The sequence below is a fragment of the Rhinoraja longicauda genome, chromosome 38 (genome assembly GCF_053455715.1).
Source record: "Rhinoraja longicauda isolate Sanriku21f chromosome 38, sRhiLon1.1, whole genome shotgun sequence".
NCBI classification, from domain to species: Eukaryota; Metazoa; Chordata; class Chondrichthyes; order Rajiformes; family Arhynchobatidae; genus Rhinoraja; species Rhinoraja longicauda.
The window spans coordinates 8,312,398-8,327,464 of NC_135990.1; the positions used below are offsets into that span (position 1 = coordinate 8,312,398).

Below are 15,067 nucleotides of genomic sequence, written 5' to 3' on the forward strand. Positions count from 1 at the left end.
TCACAAACATGGTGGGCCATAGTTCCTGTATTGTATTGTTCTACGATTTCCACACATTCCCGCTCCGTGTGCTCAATGATGCAGATTTTAGATTTTTTTTAGATTTAGAGATACAGCGCGGAAACAGGTCCTTCGGCCCACCGGGTCCGCGCCGCCCAGCGATCCCCGCACATTAACACTATCCTACACACATTAGGGACAATTTTTACATTTACCCAGTCAATTAATCTACAAACCTGTGTTCCGCAGAGACCGTTCCCTCCGTAACTCCCTGGTCCACTCGTCCCTTCCTACCCAAACCACCCCATCCCCGCCCGGGCACTTTCCCCTGCAACCGCACGAGATGCAACACCCTTTACCTCCCCCCTCAACTCCATCCAAGGACGCAAACAGTCTTTCCAGGTGAGACAGAGGTTCACCTGCACCTCCTCCAACCTCATCTATTGCATCCGCTGCTCCAGATGTCAACTTATTTACATCGGTGAAACCAAACGCAGGCTTGGCGATCGCTTCGCTGAACACCTGCGCTCGGTCCGCATTAACCAATCTGATCTCCCGGTGGTCGAGCACTTTGGCTCCCCCTCCCATTCCCAGTCTGACCTTTCTGTCATGGGCCTCCTCCAGTGCCATAGTGAGTTGCCACCGGAAATTGGAGGAACAGCACCTCATATTTCGCCTGGGCAGCTTGCAGCCCAGTGGTATAAACATCGACTTCTCCAACTTTAGATAGTTCCTCTGTCCCTCTCTTCCCCTCCCCCTTCCCAGATCTCCCTCTATCTTCCTGTCTCACCTATATCCTTCCTTTGTCCCGCCCCCCTGACATCAGTCTGAAGAAGGGTCTCGACCTGAAACGTCGCCCATTCCTTCTCTCCCGAGATGCTGCCTGACCTGCTGAGTTACTCTAGCTTTTTGTGAATACAAACCTGTACGTCTTTGGAGTGTGGGAGGAAACCGAAGATCTCGGAGAAAACCCACGTAGGTCACGGGGAGAACGTACAAACTCCGTACAGACGGCGCCCGTAGTCAGGATCAAACCCGAGTCTCCGGCGCTGCATTCGCTGTAAGGCAGCAACTCTACCGCTGCGCCACCGTGCCGCCCTTGTAGTTTCTCTTTCTCTCAGAGGTTTCTCCTGGGATGGCTATCTCTGCCCATACGCTGTCCATTGTATATCTGCTGCGTAACAGCTGAATGGTGATTGTTTATTTACACAGTGGATAAGATGACAGGAATTCACAGAGTAAAATGTATCAGAGGGAAGAGCGCATTTTCACTGACTCTTACAGAAAAAAAAATGCAGGCAATGCAGATGCTGAGACACTGGGTAGAATTTACAAGAGTTCACGAGATGTGACCATTGAACATATGAACTAATTACATAATAATAACGCTGGTACCACAAAATGCTGGAGTAACTCGGCAGGTCAGACAGCATCTAGGAGAGAAGGAATGGATGACGTTTCAGGTCGAGACCCTTCTTCAGACTGATAATAATAACACTGGTTCATTCTCAATGCTGCAGATTACATTAATTCCAGAATAATGTGCTCACCACACTAATTTCTGATGTGTATTTTATATATAACAGTTTTCCTCAGTTTTGTCTGTAATTATCATAGACTTGATGCTTTTTGTCAGTGACATTTCTTTTGCTGCTGCTTGCTTCCTGCAGCTATCAACATGTTATTTTGCTTTAACCAGTGCTTCACTGAAGCAATTTTTTTAAGTGAAATGCTGATGTGTTCATAATTGTACCAGTGCTGGAGCCACCTAAACAAGCACTTCTCTCTGATGAACAGGATTAGGACGGTAGAATTATTACAGCAGGGACACAGGCCATTCAGCCCAGGGGCAGCACGGTGGCATAGCAGTAGAGCTACTGCCTTACAGCACCAGAGACCTGGGTTTGATCCTGACTACGGGTGCTGTCTGTACAGAGTTTGTACGTTCTCCCAGCGACCTGCGTGGATTTTCTCTGAGAACTTCGGTTTCCTCCCACACTCCAAAGACGTACAGGTTTGTAGGTTAATTGGCTTGGTATAAAGGTAAATTGTCCCTAGTGTGTGTAGGATAGTGTTAGAGTGCGGGGATTGCTGGTCGGTGAGAACTTGGTGGGCTGAAGGACGTGTTTCCGCGCTGTATCTCTAAACTAGACTAAACTAAACATTGATCCTGAGCTATTCCTCTGTAATCTTGTCAGCCCCATTCTTTACCACTTTCCCGCAAATGTTTATTCAATTCCGTTTATAAGTAAGGACTGAACTACTAGTTGTACTGAAGTTGTACAAGATGTTGGTGAGACCAGATTTGAAGTATTGTGCTCAGTTTTGATCACCGTGTTGCAGGAAAGATGTTGCACACTAGAAAGAGTGCAGAAAAGATTGACGAGGATGTTGCCAGGACTTGAGGGCCTGAGTTATTGTGAGAGGTTGGGCAGGCTAAGACTTTATTCCTTGGAGCGCAGGAGAATAAGGGGTGATCTTAAAGAGGTGTGTAAAATCATGAGGGGAATAGATATGGTAGATGCATAGTCTTTCACCCGGAGTAGGGGAATCTAGAGCCAGTGGACATAGGTTTGAGGTGAGAAGGAAACGATTCAGTAGGAATCTGAGGGGCAATTTTTTTTTCTGAGTATATGGGTATATGGAACGAGCTGTCATAGGACATAATTGAGGCAGGTACTATCACAACATTTAAAAGACATTTGGACATGTACATGAATATGAAAGATTTAGAGGGATATATGGGCCAAACACGGGCAGGTAGGACTAGTGTGGATTGGGCATTTTGGTCGGCATGGCCTAATTGGGTCAAGAGGCCTGCTTCCATGACTCTACTACCATTTCATGTCATGATTTCCAGATTATGATGACGAGCTATCTGATCACTGAGTTACTCCTGCACTATGTGTTTTTCTCAGCTGTGTGAAAACATTATTTTTTCACTCTCACGTTATTCCTATTTTATTTTTGCCGTCCTTGTCTCAAAATTCTTGTATTCAATTCTCTATATATATTTTTTTTAACTTCTAACAATCTTCTGTTTAATCCTCTCTGCTCTTTGGTGAAGAATTATGTGTAACTAAAATCCTTGAACTCTGGGCCTCTCCACTAAATCTTTTCTGCATCACATATAGTATAGTGACCATAATTGGATGCAAAACTCTTCTTGCAATGCAAATAAACCGTTAATTTGTAGAGGTTCAACATAACCTCCTCACTTTAAAAAAAACTTGACCAGGTATGCTTTCTTAATTGTTTGTTAAATCAATCTGTTGTATGCTAAATATTCTTTTTTATTGTTAATGATCAGATCATAATTTAAAAATAAAGTAATTTCTTGCCATACAATGGTGCAGAAAACAAATAGTCATGAGTGGTAAAATCTGATTGCACTGTTTTGTTCATTTGAGTCACTAACTTTCTGGCAGTCCCAACCTTTCTTCTCTTTCTCTCTCCTATTTTTCTCTCTTTCTATTTGTATGTGATCGCTCCAGCAAAACGCCAGAGCTGGCGGTCTGTGGACGGAGGCTCAGAGACGTACGGAACAACACCTCGGCTGCGAGCCACAGGTGAGGAGTACAATGAGTGTCAGTGACCCCGGGCTAGTCTCCAAATACCCAATGACTTCCCACACTCTCTGTCAAGGGAGGATGGAAACATCAAAAGAGAAGTGCACCCATGTCTTTGAAGTATCATTGGGAACATTTGTAAGCATGGATGAATTCAGTTGGATACAACAATCATGTATCTTTATTTATTTGGTGAAGTAGCATGTGCGCAGAGAGGAAATTTACTTGGAATAGAAGTTATTTTTAGTTATACAGGCAGTAATTTATTTATTTCATTGTTCATGCTGAACTGAACCATCTTATCAAAAAGGTATGTACCAAGCTATTCCCATTTTAAATAGAACAGGTTGTAAAAGGCACCATATTTTTGGTGTGTCTCAATTGATCATTTTCTTACAACCCTAAAAGTAGTGATTCAGGTACACAGGGTGGGGTGAAGGTGTTTGGCACACAGCCGTTGTTCAATGGTCAGTACAATTAATACAGGAGCTGAACCTGTATTACAACTGTACAAGATTCTTTTGAGGCAGGTTGAGTAAACCAATCCTTCAGAAACACGGGGTTTGTTTAGCAATTAAATGTTATGGCCATAAATAGAATCTGAAGGCAAGCATTGTCACTGAAAATACAGGTATTTTCCCATTTTGTCCAGCGTTGAACCAGACCCAGCTTCGATCCTGACCTTAGGTGCAGGCTGTGTGGGGTTTGCATATTCTCCCTGTGACTTCCTGGGTTTCCTCCGGGTGCTCCGGTTGCTTCCGCATCCCAAAGTCCTGCAGGTTTGTCGGTGAAATTGGCCTCTATCGATTGCCCCTAGTGCGTGGGGTATGGATGAAAAAGTGGGATAAAATAGAACTAGTGTGAACGGGTAATCGATGGTCGGCGTAAACTTGGAGGGCCAAAGGGCCTGTTTCCATGCTGTAAATTAAACTAACAAAAAAACTAAATGACAAGCAGGATGATCCCAAGTGACATGCTTATAGTGCCCTATAAATAAATTATTGTTTTACCTGGTTAACTTCCAACAAACCCATCATAAATTCATTCGTTCTCTTAACCAGCCAGCAATAATCTCTCTGGAATTTGTTGAACACCCGTGCTTGTCTGGAAGAGAAGTGTTCTCTGCAGGATCCCTCTCTATTTGATACTCAAGTTTCTCATGAAGCATGAGCAAGACAAAAACTTGCTACATATTCTTTTTTAATAAGGAAAACATTCTGTGTTATTAGTGCGGGGTCGATTACTAATCTGACAAGTCCTTTCAAAACCCTCAAAACAGTTAATTAGTACTTGTTAATAACTCCTTACAGTAAACAGCCATCAAGATGTCAAAACCATTTCCGAACCACACCTACTAGAGTTATTCTTGTGGTTCTGAGGACGGATGTGCTGACGTTGAAGAGGATCCAGAGGAGGTTTACGAGAATGATCCTGGTTATGGGATGATTGGCTTAATGTATGACTTATGAAGTATATGGATAGGATAGGTTTAGAGGGATATGGGCCAAACTGAGGCAGGTGGGACTAGTGTATCTGGGACATGTTGGCCGGCGTGGGCAAGTTGGGTCGAGGGGCCTATTTCCATGATGTATAACTCTGACTCTACTGAATATTGTTCGAATGACTGATGAAAATGTATCGCAAGCACACTATTTGTCCATTCCATGGGAAGGATGGAGGAGGGAATAAGGAAATGAAATGGCACAGCATAATTGGGAAAATGCATATAATCCTGAGGAGAAAAAATAGGGAGTAGGTACAATATCTGAGCGGATTTAAAATTCTAAAGGAAAGATATTTGAAAAAAAGTACTTAAAGTGAGACTCTAAAGTGATGAATATACTGTATTGGTAAATCACATCAGAATATTTTTTTGGATTTATTTAAATAAAATGTAGTGAAAAATTAGAGTGTACAAAAATATTCAGTTTAAACACCAGAGAAATTGCATTGTGTGAGAGTTGCAGGGTAAAAATGTCATTAATGAGGATTCATGTCATGGAAATGATATGGGATAAGCATATCACACTCTGAAATGCATTTGGAAGAAATATGATAGAAAAGTATAAAAGGGAAGGAGGAATCATACAAAACCGATGAGGTCGAAAATAGCTGAAACACACAAAAGCAACGTTTTTTTGCACATTGGTGTCAAGCAACATTAGTCCATATATCAGTTTAATTTAGCAATACAGCGCGGAAACAGGCCCTTCGGCCCACCGAGTCTGCACCAACCAACGATCCCCGCACATTAACGCTATCGTACACAATTTACACTTAGTCGGGATCGATCCTGGGTCTCCAGCGCTACATGCACTGTATGGCAGCAACTCTACTGCTGCATCACCCATTAACCTGTGATTATATGCATGTACTAGAATTATTGAAGCAACATTTACCATTACCTGTGATTATATGCACGTACCAGAATGACTAAATTATCTAGTATTGGAGTAGCAACAAGAATGGAGAGAATGCCTCAGCTGACAATATCCGGCTGCTTCATGTAAACTAGATATAATATAGATTGTGGATCTAAAAAAAGACTCAGGAAAAATCCCTAGTAAAATCATTGACTTGAAAAATAGCACCGAGTGTGGTGCGAATTAATCCTTAAATTCCAGATCTTCAGCGCATTTGGCCAACTGCTTGACATCATGAGAGAATTATGGAACAGAGCACTATTGAGAAAATGAATTAGAAAAGCAAAGACAATTTTACCGGAAAGGACACAGAGACCTACCAGTCCCAGATGACAGGAAGAAAATAAATAATTATAATGGCTGGAGAGTCTAATTGTCCGTACCCGCCCAAACATATTATTTATATATTCCTTTATTCCTCCCACACCGGGGAAATTTACATTTTAAATTACAATTCTTAATACTGACCTGAAAGGACAGTTAGTCCATCACAACCTTTGTGTGTATTTATTAGGCCACAAGGCAACTATGTAATCTGCATTAATCTTTTTAATGCACATGGATGGAGAGCACATGAAGCTACCCAAATGGAGAAAGAAAAATCGATTTATGAATGGATAAACACAGCAAAGGGCTATTATTGGACTCTGCTTTATCCAGCATACGTTAACTTAATTGGAATGAGGGACAGAAAAAAAGATAGTCTTTGCTGATATATTGTGATGGTGGGATTGTTACAGATAAAGCAAAATAGTCTGGCTGGATTAGACATTTAAAGTAGATCAATGCCTAGTAATGAGACAAGCAAGGGCAGTCAAATTAATTAGGGCATAGGATGAAATTCAAGGGATAAATCAGGGTTCAAGATAGGGAACTGATTTAACCCCATAGTGCTGTGTACAGGTGCCATTCTTAGATTTGGGCATTTCAACCAAGGGAAGACACTGAGGATCTGGAATCTCGTAAACTGCTATCTGGAGTTACAAGTGCTGGAGATTCTTGATTAATCCTCCCTAATAATCTGAGATATCGATTAGAAAAGTAAGGGCACATTTAGAAAGGAATACTCAAAATTGAGACAAAACAATTAGGCTGGAACCATTACAGGGAAGCTTACTAGAGTCATAGCATTTGGACCAACTCGTCTATGCTGACCAAGTTGCCCGTCTAATATTTTGCCTCCATTTGGCCATATATTCCTTTAAAACTTTCCTATCCATGCTCCTGTGTAGATGTGTCTTGAACATTTTTGTACCCACCTCTGCCACTTCCTCTGACAGCTCTGCATACCCACGATCCTCTGTGTGGAAGAAGGTGCCCCCTTAAATCTGTGCCCTCTAGTTCTAGACTCCCCTGCCATTGGGGGAAAAAAGACTAACCATGCACTTTCTCTATCTCCCTTATGATTTTATGCACCTCAATAAGATCGCCGTTCAGCCACTTACTCTCCAGGTAAAAATGCCCTACTGTAAATCATGAATTCTGTTGGGTTGCGATGGCTGTTGTATCATATCATATCATATCATATATATACAGCCGGAAACAGGCCTTTTCGGCCCACCAAGTCCGTGCCGCCCAGTGATCCCCGTACATTAACACTATCCTACACCCACTAGGGACAATTTTTACATTTACCCAGCCAATTAACCTACATACCTGTACGTCTTTGGAGTGTGGGAGGAAACCGAAGATCTCGGAGAAAACCCACGCAGGTCACGGGGAGAACGTACAAACTCCTTACAGTGCAGCACCCGTAGTCAGGATCGAACCTGAGTCTCCGGCGCTGCATTCGCTGTAAAGCAGCAACTCTACCGCTGCGCTACCGTGCCGCCCTGTAGAAAGAGAACTGCTGAAACCTGTTCCAGTTTGATCACAATCAATGACTGGTATATTTTATAAAACTTGTATATTGTGTATAGATATCTATCTTTCACTGGAAATTTAAATTAGCTGAAGTTTGAAGTTCACAATTTTGTTCTGGTTTTGGCTGCGATTGTTCTATGGGTGGAAGTACTGTATCATTATTGAAGATAGTTTGTCTCTAAACCTGCATCGTGAGATAATTACTGTAGCATTGTATCCAGTCGCATCTTGTTGCTTGCTGCAAAGAAAATGTGTTGTACCGCCATGTATAATAGATTACATGGGAGCGCTGTCAGATGTGTTAATACTGTGTATCACAAGCCAATTATTATTGTTGTCAAAAGCAACATTGAATGTGAGTGTCTCTCTTCGCTAAAGACTGGTTACTGGAGCGGTGGAGAGATATGTTGGGCACTAATATTTTACAATGGAATTAAACATATCTAAAATATGCAGTGAAAAACATTTGACAATTGAATTAAACACAAGCACATTGGATCATTTGTACAGATGTTGGTTTCTTGAATGAAGATTTTCAGAAATATCTTTCACTTAAATTCACTTGAATTTGTAGATTTTATTTTTCCTTTGCAAAACTTCGCTCTCCATTTGAAGTCAATAGACAATAGGTGTAGGAGTAGGCCATTCGGCCCTTTGAGTCAGCACCACCATTCAATGTGATCATGGCTGATCATTCTCAATCAGTACCCCGTTCCTGCCTTCTCCCCATACCCCCTGACTCTGCTATCCTTAAGAGCTCTATCTAGCTCTCTCTTGAATGCATTCAGAGAATTGGCCTCCACTGCCTTCTGAGGCAGAGAATTCCACAGATTCACAACTCTCTGACTGAAAAGGTTTTTCCTCATCTTCGTTCTAAAAGGCCTACCCCTTATTCTTAAACTGTGGCCCCTGGTTCTGGACTCCCCCAACATTGGGAACATGTTTCCTGCCTCTAACGTGTCCAACCCCTTATTAATCTTATATGTTTCGATAAGATCCTCTCTCATCCTTCTAAATTCCAGTGTATACGAGCCTAGTCGCTCCAGTCTTTCAACATATGACAGTCCTGCCATTCCGGGAATTAACCTAGTAAACCTACGCTGCAATAGCAATAGCAAGAATATCCTTTCTCAAATTTGGAGACCAAAACTGCACACAGTACTCCAGGTGCGGTCTCACTAGGGCCCTGTACAGTGTTTGCGCAGTGCTTTGATGTTTGAGTGCAGTGCTTGCATTAAATTATTCTTGTTGCTTTCACCACGTCTTTAATCTCTCAGCTCTTCCTGACTCTTCATCCCTGGTTAGCCTATATTTTTAAAACGTTTTTTACAATCTCCTTATAAACGAACCTGATTCATACCTGATATCACAAATCCGTCGTTGATACGTAAGCAATTTATTAACTGCCTCTGAAACTAAACATTTATATGCCGTCTCTAAACATTTATATTGGATCTGTAATCCAATAATTTTCAAATTTGTGATCACAGCAAAATCTAAAATTGCTCCTCTTAGATAGTTTCCGGAACCAGTCTCCAATAGCAGGCATTTGTTGCGTATCCCATTTTAAAAAAAAACTACTCACTGCATTGCAGGAGCATCAAATGACTACCAACAGAGAGGAGGGTTGAGAAATACTCAGATCAGATCAAATAAAATTGAAGAATTCTTTAGACTGCAGCTGATGTGCCAAAGAGTGTGCCAGTGTAAAGATATTAACTGTAAGTGGTGCCACTTTCTCGGTGCTGATATATAAATCCATAGGACTGTGTGTAAATCTAAACTGTTCAAGATTTTGTATTTGTAGCAGGATAATCAACTATGACTGCAGTGTCACTCCAGTGCATTCCATTTATGGTATTTGTTATTTGTTGATCAGAATTCTAGCTTGTAGTCTTGATATAGTCTCATGGCTAAGGGTCTAATCTGTGAAATTCCATAATTTATATTGAACAATTTTTTCCCCCTAATTTCAAGAGAGAGTTAGATTTAGCTCTTAGGGCTAAATTAATCAAGGGATATGGGGGAAAAGCAGGAATGGGGTACTGATTTTAGATGATCAGCCATGATCATATTGAATGGCGGTGCTGGCTCGAAGGGCCGAATGGCTTCCTGCACCTATTTTTCCATGTTTTATGTTTTCTAATATATTGGAAGTTAGTACAAAGCATTGCTGTCGTTGTATTATAAGAAAATAACTGCAGATGCTGGTACAAATCGAAGGTATTTATTCACAAAATGCTGGAGTAACTCAGCAGGTCAGGCAGCATCTCGGGAGAGAAGGAATGGGTGACGTTTCGGGTCGAGACCCTTCTTCAGACTGATGTCAGGGGGGCGGGACAAAGGAAGGATATAGGTGGAGACAGGAAGATAGAGGGAGATCTGGGAAGGAGGAGGGGAAGAGAGGGACAGAGGAACTATCTAAAGTTGGAGAAGTCGATGTTCGTTGTATTATCTGACCGTACTATTATTCTGAATCTTTTTTTGTGATTGAACAGGGCAATCGCGAGCCAACATGATACCGCTGAAGCAGCCGCGGCAAGTGAAAGGAGCCTCGGACGATGCCATTGCATTCGGGGGATCGATCGAACAGGAAAATATGCCCGAGACACAGCCAACACCACCCCCTCTTCCAAAGAAGACCATAATCCGAGCAAACACTGATCCAGCATCAAAGGACTATATCCACAAAATGATAGAGGTGAAGAATTCTGGGTACAATGTAAATGTAGCAAACCCACTGTATGATGTAGAATATCTTGGGGATGCAAACTGGGATGTATCAAGTGCTTGTTCGTCAATTAGCTCCGACGCCAGGATATGTGACAATGAGTCTGGGGATTCACTGGACAGAGCAGTGGGCAAGTCAGCTGCGAAGGCAAGCACATCTTCAACAGTCAACAGCATTTGTAGCCTTGCCATGAGCACCAGCAAGGAGAGATGCTCAAACAGCTTGGATTCATTATCTGAGAAAAATCGCTTGCCTCAAAGATCTAGCAAAAGCATACAGAAGCCACAACGGCATGCGCTCTACAAAGGGATAGAGAACAAAGAAGAAGTGGTGCTGAAGATTCGAAATCTCCACACCGACTCTCTGAGAAAATTGGCAGTGAAATGCGAAGACCGGTTCATGGAGGGTCAAAAGAACCAGCTTCGTTTTGGATTGGATAACTGGTCAGACTTCAGACTGACGAGTGATAGACCTTGCTGTGAGGCCGGTGATGCCATTTACTACACAGCATCGTATGCTAAGGACCTCCATAACCAATACGCAATCAAGGTAAGCCATACCAATGATGCTCGCCTCACTTACGTGTATCAAAATGTCCTTGTAAATGCAATCATGGAGGGTTCATGGAAACTGGGATAGAATTGCAGACTTCCAGAATGAGGTAAATAGCATAGGTTCATTAGGGAGAATATTAATACACAAATAAGCTGAAAAGGATTAGAAACTGAAGAGGATTACACTGAAAGGTTTTGATCCGTAAGCAAAAGCAGAGACTTGTGCAAGGATACATTGTATGCAATGGAACTGCATTGCTTATTTCCAGTGCTGTTTGTGTGCAGTCCGTAACCATACATTTATAATCACCTCGTAGGGGGGATAAACAGTACCATTGTGATTAAATCACTGGAGTAATGATCTGGAGATGTTAGCTGAAGTGGTAACGTTGCTGCCTCAAAGAGCCAAAAACCCAGGTTCAATCCTGACTACGCGTGATGTCTGTGTGGAGTCTTTGTATGTTCTCCCTGTGACTGCATAGGTTTTCTCCAGGTGCCCTGGTTTCCTCACACATCCCAAAATCGTGCAGGTTTGTAGGTTGATTGGCTTTTGTAAATTGTCCCCAGTGTGTAGGATGTGAAAAGTGGGATAACATAGAACGTGTGCACGGGTGATCGATGGTCGGTCTGGTCTCGGTCTCGGTCGGCCGAGGGGTCTGTTTCCGCACTGCATCTCTAAACCAAACTAAGCTAAACACTGGTTGAGCTTGGGAAGTGGGATCCAATTAATTGAACAGTCTGGAATAGAATAGCTGGTATCAGGAATGGTGACCAGTGTCATGTTGGAATGTTATAAACCATGACTGGCTCACTTAATATCTCCTGTCTTTGCCTGGTCTGACAAATGTGGTGTGATAGCAATCATCGTTATTATAGACAATAGACAATAGGTGCAGGAGGAGGCCATTCGGCCCTTCGAGCCAGCACCACCATTCAATGTGATCATGGCTGATCATTCTCAATCAGTACCCCGTTCCTGCCTTCTCCCCGTACCCCCTGACTCCGCTATCCTTAAGAGCTCTATCTAGCTCTCTCTTGAATGCATTCAGAGAATTGGCCTCCACTGCCTTCTGAGGCAGAGAATTCCACAGATTTACAACTCTCTGACTGAAAAAGTCTTTCCTCATCTCCGTTCTAAATGGCCTACCCCTTATTCTTAAACTGTGGCCCCTGGTTCTGGACTCCCCCAACATTGGAAACATGTTTCCTGCCTCTAACGTGTCCAACCCCTTAATAATCTTATATGTTTCGATAAGGTCCCCTCTCATCCTTCTAAATTACAGTGTATTCTGTCACTTCATTTCCCAAAAGTAACCTTGTGCTCTGTAAACACAATGGTTCTTGAATGAGCAGAAGAATGAGCATCAAGCCAGCTTCAAACTGTAGAGCAGTTCTGAGCCGGCAAATCAAAATTGAACCCAACAGAGGCGTGTATAATCAGTAAAATGCTTTGCAAGTCCATTGAGTCTCTTTTGCTACACTTACATTATGTAAGTTATCTCAGTAAACATGATAAAAGGCCTTTATCTCACCACTCCCGGAGATCAAGGTCCCATCAGGATTTAATACTCATCTCACTGTGAGGAGACTGGGCCATGTTAGCGTGGAGGATTTTAAGTATTATTACAGTAAGTATGTTTGGGAATGCGCAAAGAGCTACCAGCATTGATGTAATTAATGACATCTGAGAATTCCCGATGAACAGCTTTATGGAATACAAAAAAAAAGGCCAGAGGTTTGTTGAATCCCTCTGGCAATGTAGCCATTTGAGATCAAACATGCATTTTAAAGAGTTTCACTTTTGCTGTCTCTGAATATTTCTTAATAATTCACATGCTTTTTGAATAATTCAAATTCTGATATCTAATTAACAGCATATGTCTTTGAATAGGACCCTGCAAATAAAAGAGCAAAAATTTAGCTTTGTTAGTTGTAATTTGATCATTGTATTTGGCAGTTCCATTAGGATATCTACCCTGGATGGTTTTAAGTCCTTAGTCTCTCTAGTTCTTGCCTTTTTTACTTTGACCATAAGATATAAAAGCAGAATTAGGCCGTCCAGTCCATTGAGACCACTCCACCATTCAATCATGGCTGATCTATTTTTCCCTCTCAGTCCCATTCTCCTGCCTTCTCTCCGTAATCTTTGACACCCTTACCAATCAAGAATCTATCAATCTCTGCTTTAGAAATACCCAAACCTGGTCTTCACTGCCATCTGCAGCTGTACTTATAAGGGGCGTGGCTGTGTTCTGCAGCTGCGGCTCACCGGCAGTCTCTCTGTTTTTTTTGTTGTTTTTTTGTCATTGTCGTCGTTAAATGTACGTTTTGTTTTATTTTTAACTCTGTGTATGTGGGGGGGGTGGTGGGGGGGGTTGGGGGAAACCTTTTTTCAAATCTCCTCCTCAACGGAGATGCGACCTTTACCGTGTCGTATCTCCGTTCGCGCTACGGCCTAACATCGTGGAGTCGGCGGCCTCCAGCTGGGATCGACCTCAAAGACTCCGGTCGCAGGGCCTGGACTTACCATCTCGGAGGCTTCGGCTGTGGGCCCTGCAGACCGCAACATCGGGAGTTCGCAGGTCCCTGGCTGGCGACCGGCTTTTGGGAGCTCCAGCCGTAGCAGCTTCAACCGCCCCGAAGCGCGAGGTACGATCGACCCGCCCGCAGGCCCTTCATCGCCCTGCGTGGCTCGGCCGCAGCACTTTCCATCGCCCGGTGGGGGCTCAGGACCTTCATCGGCCTGCTCGGCTCGGCCCTGGGACTTTCCATCGCCCGGTGGGGGCTCAGGACTTTCATCGGCCTGCTCGGCTCGGCCCTGGGACTTTCCATCGCCCGGTGGGGGCTTCAAAAAGTTGGGAGCCTCGATCACCTCGTGGCACCACGGAAGAAGAATGAAGAGGAGATAAGACTTTGCCTTCCATCACAATGAGGGTATGCCTAGAGCAATCACTGTGATGGCTGTTTGTGTAAAAATTATATCTGTGTGCCTTGTGCTTTTTGATGTCTACTGCCGGACCCTGACGTGAGAGGACGCTGGCGTTGTGTATTCGCCGCTTTTCCGTCAGGATAGTTTGTCTGTTTGTTTCTATGTTAATTGTTTTTGTAAAGCGCTTTGAGCACCCGATAAGGCGCTATATAAAATAAATGAATTATTATTATTATTATTATTACTCTGGTGATGGTTTATTCCTACAAGAGTTTGCCTGGTCATTTTGTGGACATCTCATGTCTTCACCCCTAAGTGTTAAGCATTTCAACCCAAACATTGAAAAGTATGAAGCTGGACCTTCAGCAAGCTGGTGATCCACCCAAGATCATTAGGCTCCAAGACGCGGAGACGACTTTTTATCTGCAGCAGGTTTCCAGCTACAGTCTCTTTCCACAAAGCTGATAGCCACCTGAATGTTTGAAGCTCTACATCACGCAGCCATCTTCCATCAAAACTCTCGGGTGTTGCCCACAGAAAGGTTTTGATGGCTGTACAAGCCCTGCCCAAGGCCAACTCCCTGCAGATGCTGGAAACCCGAAATAAAAACAGAAAACTGCTGAAAGCATTCAGCAGGTTGAAGGCAACATCCATGGCAAAAGAAAGTTTCAGGTCAAAGACCCTTCATCAAAAGTGGAAAGAAGAGAAGACAAGTTAGTTTGCATTTCCATAAAGGATAGGGGAGGAAGAGACAAAATGCTGAGGTAACAGTGGGTCAGGCAGCATCTCTGGAGACGTATCTCTGGATAGGAGGCATTTCGGGTCTGACTGAACAACGGTCCCAGCCCGAAATGTTATCTATCCATGTTCTCCAGAGATACTGCCAGATCCGCTGAGATACTCCAGCATTTTGTGTCTTTCTTTGCTATAAGTCAGCATCTGCAGTTCCTGCAGATTTACAGCACAACTGGCCAGCCTCGTTTGATACCTGCCTGCTG

General features: G+C 43.0%; 1 protein-coding gene across 1 annotated transcript in view; it reads left to right on the top strand.

The window, feature by feature from the left end:
* The window catches only part of peak1 (pseudopodium-enriched atypical kinase 1), a 129,582-nt gene that overhangs the window by 105,803 nt on the left and 8,712 nt on the right, over nt 1-15,067 (top strand). Inside the window, exons 7-8 of the mRNA XM_078429978.1 lie at nt 3,495-3,569; nt 10,354-11,135. Coding sequence (XP_078286104.1) covers nt 3,495-3,569; nt 10,354-11,135 — 857 coding nt within the window. The remainder of the gene's footprint in view (nt 1-3,494; nt 3,570-10,353; nt 11,136-15,067) is intronic.